At 42.8% G+C, this 23,395-nt stretch overlaps 1 protein-coding gene across 1 annotated transcript in view; it reads left to right on the plus strand.

Moving 5' to 3' along the window:
* Positions 1-9,665: 9,665 nt before the first annotated feature.
* LOC139051390 (histone acetyltransferase KAT5-like) overlaps positions 9,666-23,395 on the plus strand; it is a 107,151-nt gene continuing 93,421 nt past the window's right edge. The window contains exons 1-4 of the mRNA XM_070528410.1: positions 9,666-9,808; positions 11,429-11,661; positions 18,264-18,296; positions 20,302-20,334. Coding sequence (XP_070384511.1) covers positions 11,473-11,661; positions 18,264-18,296; positions 20,302-20,334 — 255 coding nt within the window. The 5' untranslated portion in view covers positions 9,666-9,808; positions 11,429-11,472. The remainder of the gene's footprint in view (positions 9,809-11,428; positions 11,662-18,263; positions 18,297-20,301; positions 20,335-23,395) is intronic.

The following is a 23,395-nucleotide window of genomic DNA, read 5'->3' on the forward strand; positions in this document are numbered from 1 at the left end:
GTAGTTGCGGGTATGTATTTGTTTGCAGGCAGCACCACTCATGCACTTCCCTTACACCTAACTTAGGGTCTTTTTTCTTAGGGGGAGGGGGGGGTTCCACCGGAGAATCCAGACAGCACTGGTGTTCTAGAAAACCAGCGCTGTCCGCTGTCTGGTGTCGGGGTAATGCGTGGCGACAGCATAACTTTTCAAGCGAAATGTCATCTTTGCCAATACTAACAGAATATTCCTTTGATGCTGTTTTAAGGGACTACTTACCCGCTGTCTTCGGGCACTCAGGCTGGCACCTGTTTCAGCTTTGGTAGAAATTGGACGCACTGTATGTCTGATGTGCATGTGGAGTTTGTTGTGTAGACGTGGCTTCATTTTGGTGTTATAGAAGCGTTATACCCACATATGCGGGCAACGCTTTAAAGTGTGTTGTTTATTTGCAGGCAATTGAAATGCTCATTGCAACTGTCAAAAATAAACAACCTCGGCTTGAAATTTAGCTGTGGTTTCGCAAGCTCACATATGCCTGCTGTTCATTCCCTCGTTTTTCTTTCTTTTTTGGCAGGGACGAGCGAGCGTCCACTGCAGAGTCAATCAGGGCCGTATGAAGGAGAAAGGCAGTGAAATGTGCGAGAATACGCGCATGCACGCAATTAACAGTCCAGCGCAAGTGGCCTCTGAGAGTCATTTCAGTTACTTTATACGAGACCCCACTGCATAGGAAATGCCCTCTGACAGACTGTCCCGAGTATGTGTGTTCCGGCCAGCGTTTTCAATTACGTTTTCTATGTCGCTGTCTCCGGGGTCGTCCCAATTTAACGTTGCACTATCTCCCCGTCGTCCCGCTTTGTTCGACGAGAAAGCAATCCCTGAGAAGCAGGGACGCTAAACAACGGGAAAGATGGCACAAAAAGCTTGTTCTAAAAAAACAATTACGCGTTTGAAGGCGTGTGTTTGTCGCAGCGATGTTAATTAGGCCCCGTTTCTTTTCTCAACCGCTAATTTAGGGAACAGGGCCTGTCATATCTCCGTAAGGGTAGAGCATATGAGGCTACACGCCAGCAGATTTATTACTTGAGTGCTGTCCTGTGTTTTAGCTATTCGGCAAGGCATCCGCAGTAGCAGCAGCCGCGGTAAGCGAAGTCCGGGACGGTTCGACAAGGAAGCTGCGATATAAAAGCACACGACCCATCCCTCGTGAGCTGCAATCGCAGGGTTCTCGAACAGCGCGGTCACCATTGCCCTGCGACTGAGGAAGTGACAGGGCGGCAATTATTTCGGGGTCTTGAGTTTTCTTCTCGCGATCACGAGGCCCTACAAATACAGTCCCTTAGGTTTCGGCGAAACACTATCCGCGATGTTATACGCAACGCCCACTGCGCATGCGGGCCTGTCCGTGGAGTGACGGTAGACATGCGGGAAGACCAAAAAAAAATGAAAAAAAAAGCACAGCGCCATCCCGTATCTGCTTTGGCACCGTCAGGTTGGCAGAAAAAAAAATTAATCCTCTTTCGCTGGAATGTCTTCTATAACACTACCACCATCAAAAATTTCTAATAACAATCCTTCTTTATTTTCTCTTTATATAATTGTCTACAGATTATTTGCTACGCTACCACTCGTTTCTGTGGTGCCTTCGGGCCTTGAAGGTATGTATAATAAATAAATAAATAAATAAATAAATAAATAAATAAATAAATAAATAAATACCGAAAGAAATCGCTAATGTTTTCACCTCATAGGGAAATGGAACAAAGCAATGGCTGTATATGCCATTTATTTTTTGCTATAACGAAGTAAAAGTACGAAGTGCGAAATCACATAGAAGTGGGCCATCTGGTCGCTGCCACGTTCCAACGCAATGACGGTAACAGTCGGAAGCCTCCGCTACTACCGTTGTAGTTCACGGTACTATAGGACACACATGCACAGTGGGCATCACGCAGCCACGCATCCCGTTAGCGTATCAAGTATCGTTCAAAGCTAAAGCCGTCTGTTTATTGAGTGGCAGCGCACTAGGTTAAAAGCACTGTTCGTTGATGCGCGGCACGTTTGAAAGCACTGCGACGGGCAAACGTGTGGGCACATAGATTTCGGAGGCTTTCAATATGATGTCCGACAACATTATCGCGTAGTAGATGAGAAGTTGGAAAGCGCTGAATGAAAGATTTCGTAGAACACTTCACAACTTTTGCATTGGAAGTTCTTCCCTCAGGTTAGTGCTAACGAAAGCGATTATTATTCCTGACTAATCCTCTATTTAGACGGAATAAAAAAAATAAGTTAGGTGTCTCCATGCAGTAGTAGCCAATAACGTGCCTATGTGTAGCCACGTCTTCCTTTATTGCATTGACGTTTTTGTTTTTTGTTTATTTCATATAGTGTTGCATGGGTTGCGCTGTATAAGCGCCCTTCGGCGTCAGATAATGGCTGACGGAAGCCTGTGCTGCCCCTGTCTGTCTCTCCCATTATTATCTTTAAAAAATTGCGTTCTGTGGTTTTACACGCCAAACTCACGATATGCTATGCCGCCGTAGTGGGAGATATCGATATAATTTCGACCAATGGACCGGATTCGTTAACTTGCAGCTGAATCAATGTAGACGAGCGTTCTTGCATTTTTCCGTCTTGCTTTTTCTTTCACTGTCTACTTACTATTTCTTTAAAAAAATACAAACTGTTTAGTTAGCCTGATTGCGCACAATACACCTTGTACTGTGTATACGTCTTTGGAACGCCCCATCTTCTTGTTGCGGTGAACTTTGCTCTGTGAAATCCCTAATAATTGTTTTTCTACTGACACGAGCACCGAGTGGCACCCCTGTTTCTTGCGCAACACTTCGGTTCATTTCCCGAGTCGACAGAGAGCGAAATTCAAAATAAATCAGAAAAATATAGAAAAAATATCACAGTAAAAAATTTATGCGTCTCATTATATATATAACATGAGAGCATAAGTTTAGTTACAAGTTGTTTACTGAAGTGTCTGGAATAATTAAAAAATAATTAGAAATCACTGATTACCACACAGCAAAGCGCAGAACTGCAGACCTTAGAGACCTGCCACGTGAGCACGACTTTGGCGAAATTCCTGGAAACACGGAACTAGAGAGCGGAACTAATGACATCACTAATGGTGCCATACACGAGAAGGTGGCACGATATTTAACCGGCAAATTAATAGAACACAGTTGCCGAGCCCATACTGAATATCTCCCTAGCAGAGTGGATGTGACGTCACTTCCTCCTCTCTCGCTTCTATCAAGGCGTTCACCTGCTGCCTTATGCTATGCTCACACTACGGTCGTAACGCGCGTAACAGCTCTTTTGGCGTATCGAACGTAACGGCTGTAAAACACGTTACGGCAGTTAAGCCGGCACCTCTGTTCACATTTACTGCTGCTTAAATTACGGCTTTTACAACAGGCCAATCAAATTTGGAGCTGCAGAATCGACGTCACCAGCGGTCCAATATGGCTCCTGCCAACATGCAAGCGCTGGCCGAGATCGAAGAAATTCACGCTCAAAACAAACTTATAGTCATGTATTCAATCGCCCAAAGACAACGAAGGCGACGCAGAAGGGTTTGGGTGCGGCAAGTATTTCTCGACAGGGCCGTGGACGGCGATTTTCACAACCTTATCGCCAAGCTCCGAGTTGGTGACGCTGCGATGTTTTATAACATCATGCGCATGTCGCCCCAGCAGCTCCGCTTCCTTGAAAACCTAGTGAGACCACTCATCGAAGTTCGGAGCACGCATCTGCGGCCATCGATTTCCTCGGCGGATAAACCAGATGAACTGAAAACAGTCTCGCAAGGCGCACTGCAAAAATTTTCACGGTAAGGGGAGTGCTTAACGCCTGCTTCACCTCCACCACGTGTCGACCCGGCATTGCACCCAGTGGCGTAGCCAGAAATTTCGTTCGGGGGGGGCTCACCTTGCAGGTCGGTGTCCTCCTTAAGAGGATGCTTTAGCTCGGTTGCTCGTATCTAAATACATGCAGAAGGAGAATTCGTTTTTCTCGGCAACCAATGCACCAAATTTGACGAGGTTTGTTGCATTTAAAAGAAAAACTTAAATTTTAGTGACTGTTGGTTTCGAATTTTTCAGTTATGTTGTCAATTCTCTATTAAAAATTCACCAAAATCGCAAATTTTCAGAAATCTAAACTATCAAGTTTAAAACTATGTAACTCAGCAATGAAAAATGATATAACAATTCTGTGAATTGCACCTAATAGTACATCTACAGCGGACAAAATTTCTACGTTACACGTGAATCTCAAGAAATTTAGCATTATGGAAATACGGCTTTCGCAGAATCCTTGTACACAACGTAACCGATTGACGTAAGATACGAATTGACACACCAAATTTGTCCGCTTTGGCTGTTATAATAGATGCCGTTTACTGAACAGCGGCATGCGAGCTTGATGTAGAGCTATGAGTTTGTAGACGCCGTGCTTCTATTGTTTTTTAACTTTCGAGCTTTTCAAAATATTTAAACAATGTTCAGGCACTAAATCAATATTCCGCTTCCAACAGGCACTAGAATTTAACTTTTTCTCTCAAATGGAAAAAATTTTATTAAAAGCGATCCGGGGGTTATCACAGAAAAGCGTTTCTGAGTTTTACATGTATTTGAATAGGCCGCGTCGGAGTTGGGCGCGAGCTAAAGCTTCCTGTCATACAGTTTGTCTGGGGATCAAATAGATGAATAATAACTGCATTGTCATTGCTAAAGATGCTGCAAACGAATTCTTGAACGCTACGCACTGTCAAAACAAGTAAAATATGTATTTTCTTCATAAAAAATACACTTGTATGTGCCAAAAATTGGGCCCGAAATAACCGATATCAATGCTTCCATGCTTTTTTCTCTATTTAATAAGTAAATAAATTATCACACCAGCTTTAGAACTATATCAGTTCGAAATCAGCAAGGCAGTACACGCCGTTGATATGAAAAATGTAAAGGCCATGAAATTAACAAGCTGAGGACAAATATTGTAATGAAACTTTGTCATTAAAGAACCTTGTTTAGATTATTGTACATATGCAACGGCCAGTGAAAAATCTCAATGACGCTGTCATTTGTTCAAATGTATTACTCAGGAGCAGCTGTCACCAGTCGTGTATCGTGGGTAATTGCACCGAAATTATAGCCGAACAGAGAGCACGTATAAAGAGCAGGAGTTCTGCAATATAAACGAGGGTGAGTCAAATGAAAGTCAGCCAGTGCAAATATATGACAAACTGGGTACCTCATTTAAAAGTAGTCTCCATGATCATTTAGACATTCGTCCCGTTGTCTAACGAGTGGCGTGATTCACGTCTCATTAAATTCCTTGGGTTGCTGCTTCAAAAAGTCTGCAACTGACTCTTTCACGTCATCGTCCGACACGAATCTGGTTCGCTTGAGCTGTTTTTTTCAAATGCTCCAAAAAGTGGAAGTCGCAAGGCGACAGGTCTGGGCTGTATGGCGGATGTTGCAGCGTTTCCCACTTGAAGTTTGCCAGTTTTGTATTAACGACATCAGCGACGTGGGCGCGGCATTGTCGTGGAACAAGATGACCACATTCGTCAATTTCCACGTAGTTTTCCACGTAGTCTGGCGTTCTGTAATAACGAAACAAATTGATAGCCTCTCAAGATTTAGCAAATTCTATCAGTAATGGCCCCTGACGATCGAAAAAAAAAAGTCAACAACACCGCGGCGGAAATGACGGCCTTTCCTTTCTTTGGAGTGGTGAATTGGAATGTTTCCACTGTAAGCTTTGTTGTGGTGTTTCAGGTTCGTAGAAGTGGCACAATGGTTCGTCCCCGATCACAATTGGAGACAAGTAGTCGTCACCCTCATTGTGTTACCGGATCAGATGAGTCAAGGCAGCGCTGAACTTCTCTGTCTTCTGGTGGTAGTTGAAAATCTTGGGCAACCATTGCGCACACAAGAGCGGATAACGGAGATGTTCATAAATTATGGCGGGAACCGAACCGTGACTGATGTTCACATGCTATGCCAGTTCATCGATGCTTATCCTCCGTTCTTGTCTTATCAGCTCATCAACCTTTGCAATTTTGTTAGGGGTGATTGCACGATGGCTTTGGCCCGGCCTTGGATCGTCTTTACAACTTTCACGTCGTTCTTTGAACCATTTGCTCGAATGCTTCACAGTGGCCAACGAAATGCAATGTTCAACGTACACGGCAGCCATACGACGACTAATTTCTTTTTGGGAAATACCTTCAGCTGTCAAAAACCTCAGGGCACCACGCTGTTCAACTTCTAGAGCGTCCATTATGTCGCGCAAACATGTTCAACCCAGTGTATGAGAGCATTAAACAACCTTGATACTCACACCTGCGTGTCACTGTTGTAATAGAGAGATGCCTCTATGTCACGTGCATGCCTAGCAGATAATCGACCGAACAATTATTGCGCAGGGTGGGTTGGCTCACATTCATTTTACTCGCCTTCGCACATTAGAAATGCGAAGATACAATGGAATATACAAATGCGAAGATACAGCTTGATAAAAGGCAAAAAGTGGCAGTGGAAACAAAGTTCACTGCACGTATACGCAAAACCACGCAACAAGATATTTAAATACGCATATAAGTCTCCAATAAATCTAGGTATGTAAAAAATTCACTAAATGCAATGCGTCCAAAAAGGCAAATAAACATGTTGCGCAATCAGAGATTCACAGAATCCTAGATCCCACCCCCATTCCATGCACTCCCCCCGATCTATCACGCGCGACAAAAGGCGGCGCGCTTTCTCCCCGCTTTTCTCTTTTGCGCACACAAGACTGAGCCACCATCATCGTCTCACCCATTCCAGCCCCCCCCCCCCCTCCCTACACTTTCACTCGCACATGCAGCATGCGTCGCGTGGTCACGATGTTATCACCCTTGGACTTTATAGGAAACATGAAGGCGACGGCAGGAACGCGCCTGGAGTGTATATATAATTGCTATTGCAATACTATATGATAAGACTATCCGGCAGCTGAAGCGTCCCGCGGCCCATTACTGTCCGCAAAAGAAGTAACAAAATCGAACTTTCACCATACGACAATTCGCTGCGCCACAGCAATGTCTTTTTTTTTTTTCATTTGTGGGGCCGGGGCACCAAAATGAAAAAAGCACAAAGTATGTTGGCCACAATCGAATGCCTGCTTTGGGCGCCTAATGTAGCTATCGAAAGAATATCGAAAAAAACATGAGACGCTTGGTCCACCGCGAACCATACGCATACTGTTCGGTATCCTACACTGGCGAGACAGGACTTTCCGGAGAGGTTGCGCTCAAGCGAACGCGGTGCAATTCGTCGAGTCCCCACAGTGATGGCAGCGAGCGACGATAGTTTCTTTTCCCCTTTTTCTCGTCTGCTAGCCAGAAAGTGCTCAAAACTCTGCCAGGTGAAAATCCACTCGGCCAGAGAAAAGCGAACGCGCACCGAAGTGCGTGCGCGATGGTCGTAGCAACACGAGAAAAACGCATGCCCTCTGGCTGCTTCTGGCAGCCCGCGGGTAGGGTAGCGAGGACAAAAAAAAAATAGAAGAGGCTCAATGTGTCCTTACGAATAAAAGTCGAAGTAGAAAAAATAAGAACGCAGTTACCTTGGCTGACTTTAGTGTTTTGACATGGATGCTTTGGCGTAGGTGAAAAAAAAAGTTGATATTTTTTTGTCTCATGACGGCACAAATGAACCACCAGAACGCTTCGTCTGATCGGACCTCGCTGCTGGCTTTGTCAACTTGTTTGATAGTGTGTTGATTTGGCTTGTCTCGTTCTATGGTCCGATGTAAGACTTTAGAAAAGTCAATGCACCTTTGGCGTCTAATATTTATAGTAACATCAAGCCCACAAAGTTCCGCAATTGAAAATCTAAAGCACAACTTTGGAAATGTCAATGCACCTTTCACATCAAAAGTTTATGAGAACTTTATACCCATACATTTTCGGAATTGACATCCATGCACTCCGTAGATTCCGTGGCCTCCGCGTGAAGCCACGGCGAGCCCGTTCGCCATCAAAACGCCCTTGAAACTTTGTGCTCGGATGCACGGGCTGCTTGCGTTAGTGACTCCCGGTGCATGGGCACTGCCGCGAAGTCCAGCCCGAGTTCGCAAGGTTCATGCTGAAATGTCTTTTCGAGCGTGAAAAAGACATTCTAGAGAAAATTCCGAATGATTTCCGGCACCGAGTATAGCTTGGGTCGGCGGCGCATGGACAGCACGAAAAAATTTCGGGGGGGGGGGGCTGAAGCCCCATAAGCCCCCCCCCCCTGGCTACGCCCCTGATTGCACCATCTTGGGGATCGGCCCACGTATGGGGAGTGCTTAACGCTGTTTCACCTTCGCCTCGGGTCGCCCGGCATTGCACTATCTCCGGGATCGGCCCAGGTATGGGGAGTTTTTTTCTTACAACGACACGAAAATTTCCTTGGACGGTAAAGGCATGCAGCTTCGCTGTAAAATTGGCAAGAAAATACACACCGGAGTTTACGGTGCGCAACAATACGGTACGAAACAGTAGACCACGCTCGGGCATACTCTGGAGAGGTTTCGAGGTGAAAGCGATAACTGCAGTAGCCAGCGCAAGTGATGCTTTGAAAATTATGTCGTCATGGGTCTGGCTCCCCAGTCTTTCTCCACGTTTCAAGGAAACGCATTTGAAGCGAAGAACGACGGCCGCGGCAGCAGAAACCTACGCGTAATACTTCCTATGGGTATCTTCGACTGGTTGCCTCCATCCCCCCAAGCCGAGTCGGGCAGATCCGGCATTCCCCGAACTCAGAGGTAGAGGTCAAGCGCGCAAGCCGAACGTCTGACTCGTTCTCGAAGGAAATGGTAGATGCATAACCACGTGACCACTGCCAATGTCCGATGTTTCGCCTAATCCAAAGCTGCCGGCGCTGCCGGGGAAGCCAGCGGACGAGCGTTCGTCGGGACGCCAGCATGCAGCGGCCTAGGTCTTACGGCGGACCGTCGCTAACAGCGGCGACGCTGTGATGTGATGACGTTGCGGGAAACGCTTGAATCGCGACGGCTGCTCCGACGACAGGGCTCTGAGCGCCTCAGAGGGCTCGAAGATGGAGGAGAGTGATCGAGATGAACCAGCCGAACGCAGGGCGCGCACCCTCTTTCAACCAGCCGAAGACAACGCCGCCTGTGAGAGCGCTCAGAAACGACCAACCGAAGATGCCATAAGTGCCTCCATGCATTTGACGGCAGGCGCCACTAACCCACTAATCGTTACCACGTGCCAAACAATCACGAATGATCCGGCAACAATGTGGGTCTATTCCTACGCCAAAGATGGGCCTTGTGCGAGAGGGTCGGCTTCAGAGAGATTGACTTGCCGAGGCTAGCGGAATCACATGAGCCTGCCTCCTAGTTCTTTCCTTCTTCCATGGGTTTCAGCGATGACAGCCATTTGATATTATCTTCGGCTTTCCGCGTTGTTCGGACGACGACGCGCGCTTCGTGGCCGGTCTCAACGATGACGGCCATCTTTCATTCTTTTCGGCGTTCCTCATTGGCTCGGACGACGACGCTCGCCCCGTGTCTAACCGTGGCTGGTCCCAGCAGTGATGACCGTCTTCCTATCATGGTTGTGTAGCGTATGCACGAGAACCGTTGTAATGTTGCCAAGGTGGCGCGCGTGCTCCTGCGCATTGTGGAGCACGCGCACGAGAGTGGAGTGGCACGTGCATCGCAGAAGGGTTCGCGTTCATCGCCGAAGAGGTTCGCCGGCACCATTGTCTGAATTCGATTTTTACGGTCGTCAGTACTGTCGACTTAACGTGTAAGTAAGCTGCACCAGCACCATAAGCAGTGTTTCTGTGTTGCATCTATACCGCCTGAACTTTTTGGCCATGGGTACTAGAGTGCGCGTGAGTTTGAGACCGCCTTGTCTCCTTCCATTAACCTCGCGAATCGAGTACAAGCTGACGATGCGTGATAAAAGGCGTGACTGGCGCATACGGCTGAACGTTCGTTTTTTTTTTTTTTCTCCCACTTTCTTATGAACTCGCCGTTTCTTTCTGCGTGGTCTGCGAAGGACGCGCGGGGAAAAAATTACTTTGGACGTTGTACGGGCTCCGACGAAGCCTTTGTCATTTTTTCCTTGCTCACGTAATTTTTCTTCTCGAAGCTCTTGAATTATGTCTTGCAAACTCACTGGCTACAATTTATAAATAGCAATATGAGCCATAAAACAATTAAGAAATTAGTGAATTTTTGTTAATTAGTTGAATAAGCCTTTCAATTTCTCGTGCTAGTATTGTCTGCCTCTTCGAACAATCCAGCTGAAGGACAAGAATTGTGCTGTCTGCCACTGGTGATATTCTAAAATTTTGGAAAAGGAATATGATCGCCCCGTATATGGGACTCTTATTAGAGGCTTCAGCTATACAGGGTGTCCCTACTGTCATGCACCAAGATTTAAAAATATGCACACATGATGCTATGTTGCTTAACAGAACTAAGGTAATGTTGTTTGCAGTCGCTTGGAGATACTCGTATTAGTTTTTGCATTCTGCCTAATTACATAATTAGTATTAATTAATTTATCAACTTCTCAAGCATTATAATTAAATGAAAAATGTCAATGAGGGAATTGTAGAGCAACATGAAAAACTACTGATACAGCTTTCTCTTGCTCAGAATGTGCTACATTAGATGTTCTTCCAAGTGCGAAAGAAGCCTGTGAATACACGCAAAATTGCCACGCAAATTGCGACTGGCCACTCGAGGCATTTTGCATGTATTTGTGGGCTTCTTTCACGCTTATAGAAACATTTATGTAGCACATATGGAGCAACAGATAGCAGTATCTCGAGTTGTTCATGTTGCTCTACAGTTTTCTTATGGACACATTTAATCTAATTATAATATTGGAGAAGTTAATTTATTAATTAGGACTAATTAGGTGATTACGCGGAATGAAAAAAATCCGAGGATCTCCAAGCGATGGCAAACATTACCTTGGTTCTGTCCAGCTACGTGGCCTTTGCATATTTTAAAATCTTGGTGTGTGTGCAAGTTGGGATGCCCTGTGTATCATTTGCCACTCGAGATTAGTTGGTTTTTCACATATAAAATTGCAGTTATATCTGCTCCTCCTGAAATTTAAAACACTGTGTTGGGCATACCATTGGAACCTAAGAGCCACTTTAACAGAAATCATTGTGACAGAATGAACCTGGACCAAGTAGCGACTGGTACTCGTTTAAACCAAGCCATTAAATAGGAAGCATGATGTGCCCAAAAGTTAGAAATGGCTCTCAACAGAAGGAAAACATTTTTTGACCAGTTTCATTCCTTTTTAAATAAACTCTTGCGTGCTTGATTTCTCTTTCTCTTTCTTCCTTTCTTCTCTTTTTCTTTTTATTTTCTGGCTGACTTGGCCATGAACAAATTGCAGGTGAACTTCTTAGGCCAGTTGCTTCTGCCAGCCAGCCAAACCTAATGGAGGAGGTGCCATCTGGTTGTGCATCCCTGCACGGCAGGGGGAAGTATGCGCATTCGTATCCTCAACATGCAGCCCGTGCTCTTCAATGCCACTCTCCCCCACGTGTCCTATCAGCCTTGCGTCCCAGGGACGACCGCTCCCTTGCTGTTGGGGAGTCTCCAGCTTGTTCACCTGAAGATGAGAATGTGTGTGCACTGCATTGCTTTAGGCACTAGCTTCCTTGCAATGATCAGATACTTCAGCGCATCAATGTCCTGACCAGTAGTTGGAGAGGGTACAAAGAAATTTGAGAATGCGAGGGAAAATGTGGCAACGGTGTGTGATGGGGGAATGCAGTGAGATTCGTGTGAAGGAGTGTAATGTGAAATCTGGTCAGGCATGTGCTCAGCAGGAATCTGCACCGCTGGCTTAGTTTCTTTCGTTTCAGCACGTGAGTCACTGCCTATTGTGTCACTCTCTTAGCACATGCTCGGCCAAGTAGAAGACAGGACATAAAATAAATTAGGAAGGCAAAGGTTAATTGAGAGAAAGGCAGTTAAAATGTTAGCAGGAGTGTTACCATAATCGTCAGTCAGAAATTAGTAATGATTTTAATGTAGCTAATGCGGTCTTTGACAGTCAAAAGGCATGGTTCTTTCTGAATTTTTCTTGGTGATCACTTCATAACTATAGCAATTGCTACTCGAGCTTGGTTGCATTTTCACATTGTGTAAAATTGCAATCATCGCTGTTGAACCTGCAGTGTGACTTTCCAATGTTTCAGTATAGAAAAAGTAGGGACAGCTGGGCAAGTTGGTGTGATAGCATAATTATAAAACAGCGCCAGGGGTGCAGATGGAGAAAAGAAACCACAGGACGGTGTGCTGACTCTCAACTGCACTTGTCGAAATGTCGAATATAAACCATTCAAAACTGCCACCTGGCAGACAGAACATAGATGGACAGATAACATAAATTGTTCCTGTCCGCAAGGTCAGGGGTTTGAAAGGTGTATATTCCATGTTTCTAAAGTAAACTGCAGTTGAGAATCAGCACACCGTCCTCTTGTTCCCTTTCTCTGTCTGTGTGCATGACACTGTCTTCTAACTACTTAAGTATTGCGAGATGACATTGGGCCCAAATGAAAATATCGCTGTCTTGAAAAGACCTTATTGTGGGGAGCCTGGAATGCCAAAAAATATCCTGTAACCAGAGGAAATCTATACTTAGTGAGTTTGTTTTAAAATTTTGTTTGATTCAGAGCTTCGTGTCCACAATAGATGAACAACATTGTAATATTGTTGATCTACTTATATTCACGCATGGTAACAAATGTCTTGCAAGTTCTTGAAAACATTGTAGGAAAAAAAGCATTTTAAAAATTGTCTTCATTATACTAGCTTAACAACTTGATCGAAGTAATGGTAACTTCTCGTTTATGTTTCTTCTGAGGGATGTACCCAAACACATAGTCTATTCTGAGCTGCGTGAGAAAGCTCTTGTGCTGAACGATTCATTTTGGATTGAAGTAGAGAAAACCACCTGATATAGAAACAAGCAAACCAAGTACAAAAATGCAAAGTAAGTCACTGGAGTAATTAGGGTTGCTCTCACTTGGTAGCACTTTGGCTCCCTCGGTTTAGTGGTAGTTGTCTGTGGTCACTGGCAAAGGTGTACTTCTAGAACTTTTGGTCTGGTATGCACATTTTTTCTTTCCAGCTTCCCTGGAATGGTTATGTTGCTTTGGGCTTTGTGGCTCAAAATGCTTTTGCATAATGTTTCTTGAAAACATAGAGTATATAAGTTGATCGTACAGTTACAGATAAGTCACAAACTACAATAAATTTTTGAGTAGACTACATATGCTTTGTATTTCTGTTGCCATGTTGAGCTTCAGGTAATTGTGCATCTTGTATTAAAAAGAAGCAACACTTTACCAGATGAGATCATTTAATCAAATGAATTAGAAATGAATGGCTTTAGATATACTGAACCAAATGTTTAATTATTTGTTTCCAAAAATAAAGGAAGAAAGACTAATGGGGAGTGGGAACTTCAGAACGAAATTCTAACTTTTGGTATGTGCTTTCAAACAAGCACTACTTTTATAAGTGGAAGAGAATGGAAGGAAACATGTTGGCATGTGCAACAAGGTACCTCTTGTGAGATGATGCTGGTGAAACGTATATATGCTACTAGTGAGCGTGCATATAGACTCGGAGAGAAAGAGAAAAGTCAGTCGTACTAGTATGGTTACACACACACACACACACACGTACACACACACACACGAAAGTGCACTAAATTTGCTTATAGAGGGACACATGTGACTGCTGGTGCTTCAAAATAAAAAAACCTCAACTGAAATGAGGCACTTATGTTAGAGGCACAGTTTATTGCAATACTTCAAATAATCTGTAAAAACTTGATGCTGACTTAGCAGCTGCTTTTTCTATGCAGCAGCAAAGCTTTCTACTAAAGGAATACTGCTTCACTCATAGGATAAGCTGCATAAAACATAAAGTATTTATTACTCATTCATCATTTAATTTGGAGTGTCCCTTCAGGAAGCCATTTTTTACATGGATCTGTGGTTTTATGAAGTTTCAGTCATAACACTACATAACACTGTGCAACCATGAATAATCCTGAAAAACCGAAAGCTTTATTTACTAGTGAGAATTTTACGTTGTTTTTTTTTTCTCTAAAAATTGTTTGCCATGTTTTTCTGTGCATTGTCTTCCTAAGGCAACACCTTAGGTTCATATGCTTTTTCTAAGTTGTAAATTCTATGATCGCTCATGTTTTCACGTGCGCAGATGTAAGGTGACAGGCTGACTTCGTAGGCGCCAATTTTTTATAGAAACTAAGATTTGTATGAGACAAGCCCAGGAATTATTCTATGATCAATATCCACCTTTTTGTCTAGAAACGAGAAGACATCATGAGGACTGGAATAACTGGATACAGTTGCTTTTCTCAAGATTTTTGGTATATGGGCAACATCTTAACACTAACGGACTTTGGCTCCACAGCTGCAACATGTGCCTAGAGCACTTCATAAAAGGGGTGTTAATCTCCATAGTTATCCACGCGAAAATGTGAGAAACATTGCAGGGGTAACAAGAAGAAATAGTATGAGCGAAGCACCGAGCGACTCGCAATGTAGAGACGTTCTGTGTAAAAGTGTGCTTTATGTTAGGCCTCTACATGCATAGTGCAATATATTTTTCCATTATATTGCCTTCTGATGGCGAGTTCTCCAAACAGGTGCCAGGATTTCTACACAAACACACTAGTACTAACAGTCTTAGCACTAGACCAGAGCATGCACTCGTGGAAATATTTCTCTGCGACTTCCTTTGCTGCTTGCCATGTTCTTTGAATCTTATATACTATCTCAAACCTTCTTTGTGTGCCATCATTTTCATATCGTGGAATAGAAAGCAGTCGTGGGAGTTAGGTGCAGAATGTGAAGAACAGCTGTCTGTATAAGCGGAAAATTCATGTGAGGCAAGCGAGGGATTGGCCGGTGTATTGTCATGATGCAAGTTTGATGTGTTATCCTACATCATGAGACAACTGATTAAGACACTTAAGAAAATTTTTTTAGGCTTTCTATTATTGGGCCTTTCTGGCACAAGTTCCTTGTGTGTAATTTCTCCTGTTTAAAAACAAAAAGCTAAATTATGCCCTTTGTACTGCTTTCAACCTGTCATTTGTTTTTTCAGTCATGGAAAATTTGGTGACATGCTGAGACAGCAGATGTTCTAATTTAGTTAAAGCTCCATGTTTATCTCCAGCTGTAATCTTCGAAATGGAGTAGCGCTAATTCCCACAACATTGTTTCAGTTTTGTGCACACATGTGCTCGGTGCTGCTTTTCATTCATGAGTCAATACATAAATTGCTGTGATGTGGAACTTTGTCAGTTTAATTAAAATTTAGTGGTGAATCATATTTGGCAGAAAATTCAAAAGCTTCGCAAAGATCAGTTGTGGTTGAGTGACTACTTGGATGTTTTTTTTTTTTTTTTTTTTTTTTTGCTTGTGCCACTAGTCCCACTTGAAGGGCATCGAGAGCTTTCATTGTGATATACAGACGTTCTGCCATTGCTGAGGCTCTCCGACCAGTTCTGGGTTTGACTGTGACCTGTACCTTTGCCAAATGTCTGTTGTAGCAGTGGTTGATTTCCATTGTCATCTTTCCCTGTTTAAAACAAAATTGGTGAAATATTTTTTGTCCCTTGAAGTCAGCCTTCACTCTATGATACAGCTACCTTACGCCTTGAAAAAAGAAGCCCTTCTGCGATAACCTACTCTTGCCCTTACCCACAGTACCTGCTGGAAGACAATTAAAATCACTGAAGCCAGCGGTGTCATCTAGTGGCGTAGCAAGCATACCACTTTATGTAGTGGCAAGACAGCTTCGTGTTGGGATCTTTGGCTTGTCATTCACTAAGTACAATAGGGCTGCTGAGAGCCTGACTTGAAAGGGCTTGCAGGCTCACTGTAACCCATATTTGTTTAAATGAGTCTTCTCATCTGAAATCAACCCCGTAGTACCTTGCATTTGAGACTAGGGGTGCGCGAACACTCGAAGTGAAAATTCTGTAATTCTATTTGCCAATCGAATACCTACTATTCGAATTTTTGAGTATTCGGTGTAGAGACCCGCATAGTGGCGCATGTCGCATATGTTGCAAAGTTCCTTGTGCACGATGCCACGCTGGTGAGCGCCTCACTTCGTTGTTAGTGAGGTGTCTCGTACGAATTCTGATTTCAGAATATTTGTTGGGTGGCAAATGACGCTGAATGCGACAGTGACAATTGCTCTTTACCATCGGAGCCGACCGCAGTCGACTCGCACAGTACAAACGATGGCAGGCAAAGTACGCATAGAGTGGGGATTGAGTCATGCGATGCGTGGTACGCGATTGTTGGCAGATTAGCCTTATGATAAGCCTCCTACCGTAAGGCTGGGAAATCCCTTCTGTATTAAGGAAAACTCAAGAACAAAACTTTCCATGCAATAAAAAGATTGCCGTAAAACACAGGTCCACAAATAAACTGAGAAGCTCATTGATATTCAGTACAGCATAACGTCACTAATCCTTTAGCTGCAGAGGGAAAATGGCTAGGGGTGTGCAAATATCAGAATTTTCTAATACGGATCAAATATGAATACTTACATTTGAATATCAAATAATGATATGCACATGCATTTATTAGCAAATTGGGTTACTTTGTTATTTTGGAACATTGCAATTACATTGTCAATGTTAAAAAACTAGTCTATTAGGCCTTGATACTAAAACATTGTGTATCTGGCTAATGTTAACTTGGAAAACTTATTAATTTCCGCTAGCTGTGCCCACCAGACTGTGCCTTACTGTACCGGATCAAATGCCTGTAAAGTCGGAGGCATTTGACCTTGTGCCAGTTGTCACTCATTGCACTTACTGTCAGGCCGTAAGCTCTGAATTGGGGGTGGTAGTGCAAAAAAAAGAAAATTAAAATTAGAAAAGAATGAAAGAAAAGAAAAAAGAAATGCACCTCGCTGTCCGCAAACCCTGCCCCTTGCTACTGAGAGGCTGGCTTTCCCGCAAAGTTGAGACGTTCAGTGCCAAGTGTGCTTTACAAGCGAAATTTTGCTAGCAGCACAAAATCATAGCAAAATTCAACACAATATCGCCTCAGTATGCTTATATTAGATAGAAACAAATGCTAAGAACCGTGCTTGGTCAAACACAGCCAGCAGTATATTCCATGTGATTCGAATATTCATATCCAATCAAATGCGAATATTAAATATGATCTTTGATAATATTCAAGCTTTTCGAATATTTGCACACACCTATAAATAGCTCTTGATTCTGTTGATAAAATATATTCTCGACCTTCACATACTAGAACTCAGCTGTGATCAGTACTGGCATACAAATTAGAAGTTCCCTTTAATAACTGTAGACTGTGCTGTATGTATATCTTTGATTGCTAGGTACCTAAGCGACTGATAGCTTCCTACCTTCTAGCAAGCATTAAACTTTGTAATAAGTTTTCTGATATTCGATCTGATATTCAGCTTTCTTTTTCTGGATTCGATTCTTTGTTCCTTTCAAAATCTACCATTCAGTATTCACACACCCCTGGAGAGTACCTTTTATCTGGCAGTAAATCTGCCTCACCTGCTTTGTTGTAGTAAGTGCCGTGCAGTGAATGTGAATATATAAAAGGGTCAACTCCTGTTTTGATGTGCCTGCAGCAAACTCTTCACATACTAGTGTGTTCAGTGAGAGAATGTATGTCTGGACATATCATACTCGGCTCATAAATTTATTAAGATGTGTAGGATAACCACTGCTGTGCTTCTGTGAAATACACCGAGAGTGCAGAGGGAAACAAGGTTACTTGCTGCCACAAAAGTTGGCACAGGAAGCATGAAGCATACGATTGCTATGGAAATGTCAACTAGAAATGTGTTTGCAGCATACTGAATGCTGGCAGGAGTGGGAGGAACCTCACTCTTAGCTGGGCTGGAGATGCAGTTATGGGAAATGGCTCGCACTACAAAGAAGCGAATAGTCGAGTTGCTTTAACTGTGGCCTTAGTGGCCAGTGTACCATTTCTCTAGCATTTTTGAGACGTTTTCTAGTTTATGTAATGTGTTAGAGGGCTTTGCATTGTGATTTTTCTGCATGTTTACATTCCTTCAATGTGATAATAGTTGCCTTAACTGTTCTTGTGGGTTTCATTAAGTGCCTTAAAAAAAAAGTTGGGCATAACATTGTGTCTTCATTCTCTTTGCAGACTCCACGCTTTGCTGTTGTAGACGTGCTCGGAGTAAGAATCTTTCTTTTGAAATTTATTTTTTCTGTGTTTCTCTTTCACTAAGAAATGTGCTGCATGCAGTTTTGTGAACTAAATGTGTGTGTGTTAGGTTTTTTGTTTAGGAATGTTTTCTCATTTTCTGTGTTGTTTCATTATTTGTGGGGACATAGCCACATCCATCATTCATATTGTTCAAGCATTTTGCTTATGCAGAAATCAGTGAAACTTGTTAAATTTCTGAACCTGTGATTACATACAGAGGATGGCTTTCTTTGCCTGTGCATTCCTCACAAATCAGCTAAACCATAGATTTATACATATACCAACATGATTCCAAGTTGTGTGTATGGACACAGTGTAAGGGCCCCAAATTTCTTTTTACATCGTGAGTTTTCAAACATGAAGGAGTATTGCTTCAGGAGTGTTCTTGCAGTGCGATGCTTGAAAGGTCTTTTGCAGTGACACATAGGGTAGAAACCTGCCTTTTAAAGCATTCCACTTCTGTTTTCATTTACTACAAAAAAAAAGGTCTTTTGCAGTGACACATAGGGTAGAAACCTGCCTTTTAAAGCATTCCACTTCTGTTTTCATTTACTACAAAAAAAAGGTCTTTGCAGTGACACATAGGGTAAAAACCTGCCTTTTAAAGCATTCCACTTCTGTTCTCATTTACTACAACGGTAGCTAGAAGCTTGAAACTGGGCTTGCTTTGTACATTCCTGTCCATCTGTCCTTTTATTACTCTGACGAGGGCTGCATTAGTCATTATCATCAAGTTGTTTATTGATTCATTGTCATGCCACCTTCCACTGAAGTCTGTTAATTTTTTTCCTAGCACCCTTGAAACTAAGGTCCTTTACTGTGAGGAGAATGCTCCTCAACTGCACATAGCTTTGCAGCTCTTAGTATTTAATTACTCCAACTTTGTGTCACTATGTCATCAACCTTCCCTGATGTGTTGTGAAAGGGATCAGTGTTCTGCAAGCCATATCAAGCAAGGAGGGAGTTGGTAATAGGCCACATGCACACCATTTGTGTCACATTCTTATGGTTATGCTAGCGCTCACGATGCTTCTTATTCTTCCCATGGCAAATGGCAATCAAGGTGCTCTAAGGAATACTCTGGATACTTGCCCTTGTATTGTTAGAAATAAAGAGGTAATTATTAACTTAGCTATGCTCTGTTGACAACCTTAGTTTGCCTCCTTGCTTTGACAGTGCTGTGCAGTTTCCATCAAGCCGACCTTGAATCACGACTGCCATGACTAAATGCAAATGCCTGCATATCTGTGTATGGCTGTAACGGGAGAGGGTTTCTTCGGTTGCCTTTGTTCGCTTGCTTTCTGTACCACTCTCCTTGCTGGCCAGGCCTCCCGCTCATCATGAGGTAGCTCCCATTGGTCTAAAAAGTAAAAGAATCCAGCCAATATGCTGTTGTGCGGCATTGTGAGGTTGCACAGGTAGGCTAAATGTGGTTGTTACATGTAAAATCTCAGTCAAAAGACAGAGGATTCGCAGGATCTGTCATAGATTGCCTGCTGCTTGCAAATGAAAGAAAGTTAATAGACAAGCTAGTTGGTAATGGTGTATAACCAGAATTTCACAGAAGAAAGAACACGGGACTGACGGAATGCTTGTGCGATGTTCTTCCTTTGTCCTTGTTTGTGTTGCACTACCATTCATGTAAGCAAGTATTTGTACGTGCATGTCTAACAACTGGGTGGCTATATTTACCATCTTGGAAAAGTATTGAAGGACCCCTTTACAGTTAGGCTCTGTGCACACAAACATTTCCACTCGTATTTTTAAAAACTCTTTTTGTAGTAGGTGGGAGAGCTTCTATCTTGTTACATGATGCGTTTTTTTTGCTGGGGGCTCATGTACTAATCATAATAGAGTTGTGTTTGTGACCTTTTAACTTATTTGACTGCATTTTTTCTAGCAGAGTTCCTCTTTCGTAGTTGGACTAGTTGAGGAAACTCATGGTGCCACGCATGCTTTCCATTTTTCTCTCCAGGATATGCTCTCTGCTGTGGTAAACATGGTCGAAGTAAGGACTTTGCTTGAAAAAGAATTTATCGCTTTCTTTTTGTCTTGAGTAATAGATGCACTGTATGCAGCAACACAAGCTATTTCATACAGTACATCTGTTATGTGTGGTGTGTGACGTGTCTTTGTGTAGTGATGTGTGCAGTGTGTCACTTGCATGGTCATTTGCTTAGCATGCTTGTGTTTCTAAATGCTGTGAAATGGGCAGTTGGCTGTTCAGAAAGAGTATAGCAGCACGCATGTCCACTATGCTCTAAGAAAAGGAAAAGGAAGCAAGAATCACGGAGGCAAGGGTCGTGAGAAAAATGTACGTACTATATGAGCTTTCAGGGCTCCAATATGGTAGGAGGCAGGAATGTTGCAGACAAAGGTTGAAGTAAGAGGGGAGTGCGTCTGCTTTAGGGAGGAGGAGGAGGATGTAGCTTGCCCCATTCCTTTATATCATTTTCACTTATCACGGCTACTCCTAAACCCTTTTCTCTCAAACTCTCTGCTTTGCTCTGCAAGTTCTAGTGTGTAACAAGAACTTCCAACAAGGCCTGGTGAGGGGCCCATTAAAGTGATTACTATTGTACTGACGGTATAAGTTTAGAGGCATTGGATAGTAAAATGGGCAATATTATGCTTTATGCATACGTTTATATAAACGGTATTGCTTCTAACATCGATCACTGTTACAGTAAAATTATTTGCTGACGACTGCGTGATGTACAGTATTGTTAATACTCCTCTTGCCAAACACTACTGAACAATAGTCTCTGTAAACTTGCGGACTGGTGCGAACAAAACGACATGGAAATCAATTCTGATAAAACAGTTGCTATGACAATAACCACAAAGAAAAAGCCACTGTCTCGTACATATAGCATTGCTAATAGAAGTATTCGGCCAGTAACGTCTGGCAAATATCTAGGACTAACTATCGTGAGCAACTTAATACGGGATAAGAGTTCGAAGAACGTTTGCACAACAGCATTTAATCAACTTCGTTTTCTTCGCAGAAAATTGAAAGCCTCACGATCAAGTGTTAAACTTGAGGCATGGTGCACTGTAGTTCGAGCAGTCCTTGAGGACGCTTTGGCAGTGTGGGACCCACACTACACTAAAGATATTGCACAAGTAGATTGTATTCAGCACCTTGCTGCTAGATTTATTGTATCTGTCATCATCTGTTACCGATATGTTGCAACGACTGAATCTGGAGCCGCTCTGTGTCCGCCAAAAAATTGCGAGACTAAAAATGCTTTATCTATCAGAGCAGAATTGGTTTGCTGCGTGAAACTTATCTCTCCCATGCGCAACACAGGTCATCTAGAATAAATCACTCGGATGTTATCCTCCCTTACTTTGCAAGGACGAATATGCTTCAGAAATCTGTTTTCGCTCACAATTGGAAAGTGGAATTGTCTGCCAGCATTTGTTGTTGATTGTACAAATGTAAACACCTTCGTTAATTATCTGTCATTGCACTTGATGTATAAAAAGAACCTCCTGCTTGGGCAGCACTGTTGACTGCAGTATACTTAAATAAATAAACTAATCATGACTGTGTACAGCCAACAGGCAATGAAGCCAATGAAAGCATAGGGATAATGATCTGTGGTTGAAATTGAAATGTAGTGAACAATAAGGAAAATGAAAATGGGTGAACAGGTAACTTGTCATCGGTGGGAGTGGGACCCACAAACTCAGGTTGAAGGTTGGGCTCCCACTGGCAACAAGTTGTCTTTTTGTCCACTTTAATTAATTTATTTGTACACATATCAGTACTACCAGCTGACTGCCCAGCCTCGCACACAAGCAGTGTTGTTTATGCGGGCTGGATCTGTAACCTTGACATGACTGGATGTAATGAAGATTATTATTATTATTATTATTATTATTTTATTTGCCCTTTTCATTTATAGTTTCTGTAAGTCTATTTCAACCACACCTAATTATACCCATATGTTTTCCTTAGCTTCATTGCCTGTTGGCTGTACATGGTCGTCATTAACGAAAATCGAGCCCTTCCCCGTTTCCCTTCTCGTTCATCTAAAGCATAGCATACTGTTAATTTATTGGCTGACAAATATATAAGCTTTGCATGAAAGCTTAAGCTGTGGGTAACTTTTTACAAACTGCTATGTGAATTCACACATTGTCAGCATTGCACTTGAAGTCAATATATTTTATTTAGGGGACGTGAAGTTTTAGTTGTAACTTAGCTATGTCAAGGGCAAGGCTGTTTTATTGTTCTGTGGTGTAATTGTGATTGGGTGCACTGTCTGCATCCCTAGAATTATGTGTGTGGAGGGCCATTGGGAGTTATTGAGTTCAGTGTAATTTGTTAGTGAAGTAGGACACGTTTTGGTCTAACAAGTTAAAAAGTTTGATGAAGTGAAAGCTTGGACGAGTGGATGATTCAATAGTGACATGTCTGCACAGCGCAAAACACGAGGATGGAAGATAGGACGCAACACAGGCACTGTTACTTCAATTAAGCTTTGTTTTGGAAACCGCCAGAACTATACACTTTTGACATGAGCAAAAAATAGAAAAAAGCATTTGCATGATGTCACAAATCTCGTGAAACCCTTTCACATCACAGCCAGATTCTTTATTTAGTTTTTGGTGAGAGCAATAGATGGCAGACTTATGCAAAGGTCACCCAGCCACTGCATCTTGTCAGCCTTTATGATTTCATGGGTAAGCTGTTCACGGTGTTTAGAGATAATGACACATTTTTCAAATTCAGGCACACTAGGGCAGTCTCTGCAGTGATTGCCAAGATGACCTTGCATAGCTGTGTGAACATTGTAAAAATGCTCCTTCAATCGCTCATTTAATCATCTGCTCATTTAGCCAGCGTACTTTCCACAAGTCAGGGTAATCGTGTAAATCACACCCCACGTGCATGCTACAAGCCCCCTCCTATGGTTAGTAGTGCAAATATTTTATCATGTGGCATGAGTATTTACACAGCATTGATAATTTTTCGATAGCAGAAAAAAAAACTTTAACATCTACTTTTTTGCCCATCTTTTTCTAATCTGTGTGATATTTTGTGCAAGTAAGGGAGT

Source organism: Dermacentor albipictus, unplaced genomic scaffold (genome assembly GCF_038994185.2).
Source record: "Dermacentor albipictus isolate Rhodes 1998 colony unplaced genomic scaffold, USDA_Dalb.pri_finalv2 scaffold_11, whole genome shotgun sequence".
Classification (NCBI taxonomy): Eukaryota; Metazoa; Arthropoda; class Arachnida; order Ixodida; family Ixodidae; genus Dermacentor; species Dermacentor albipictus.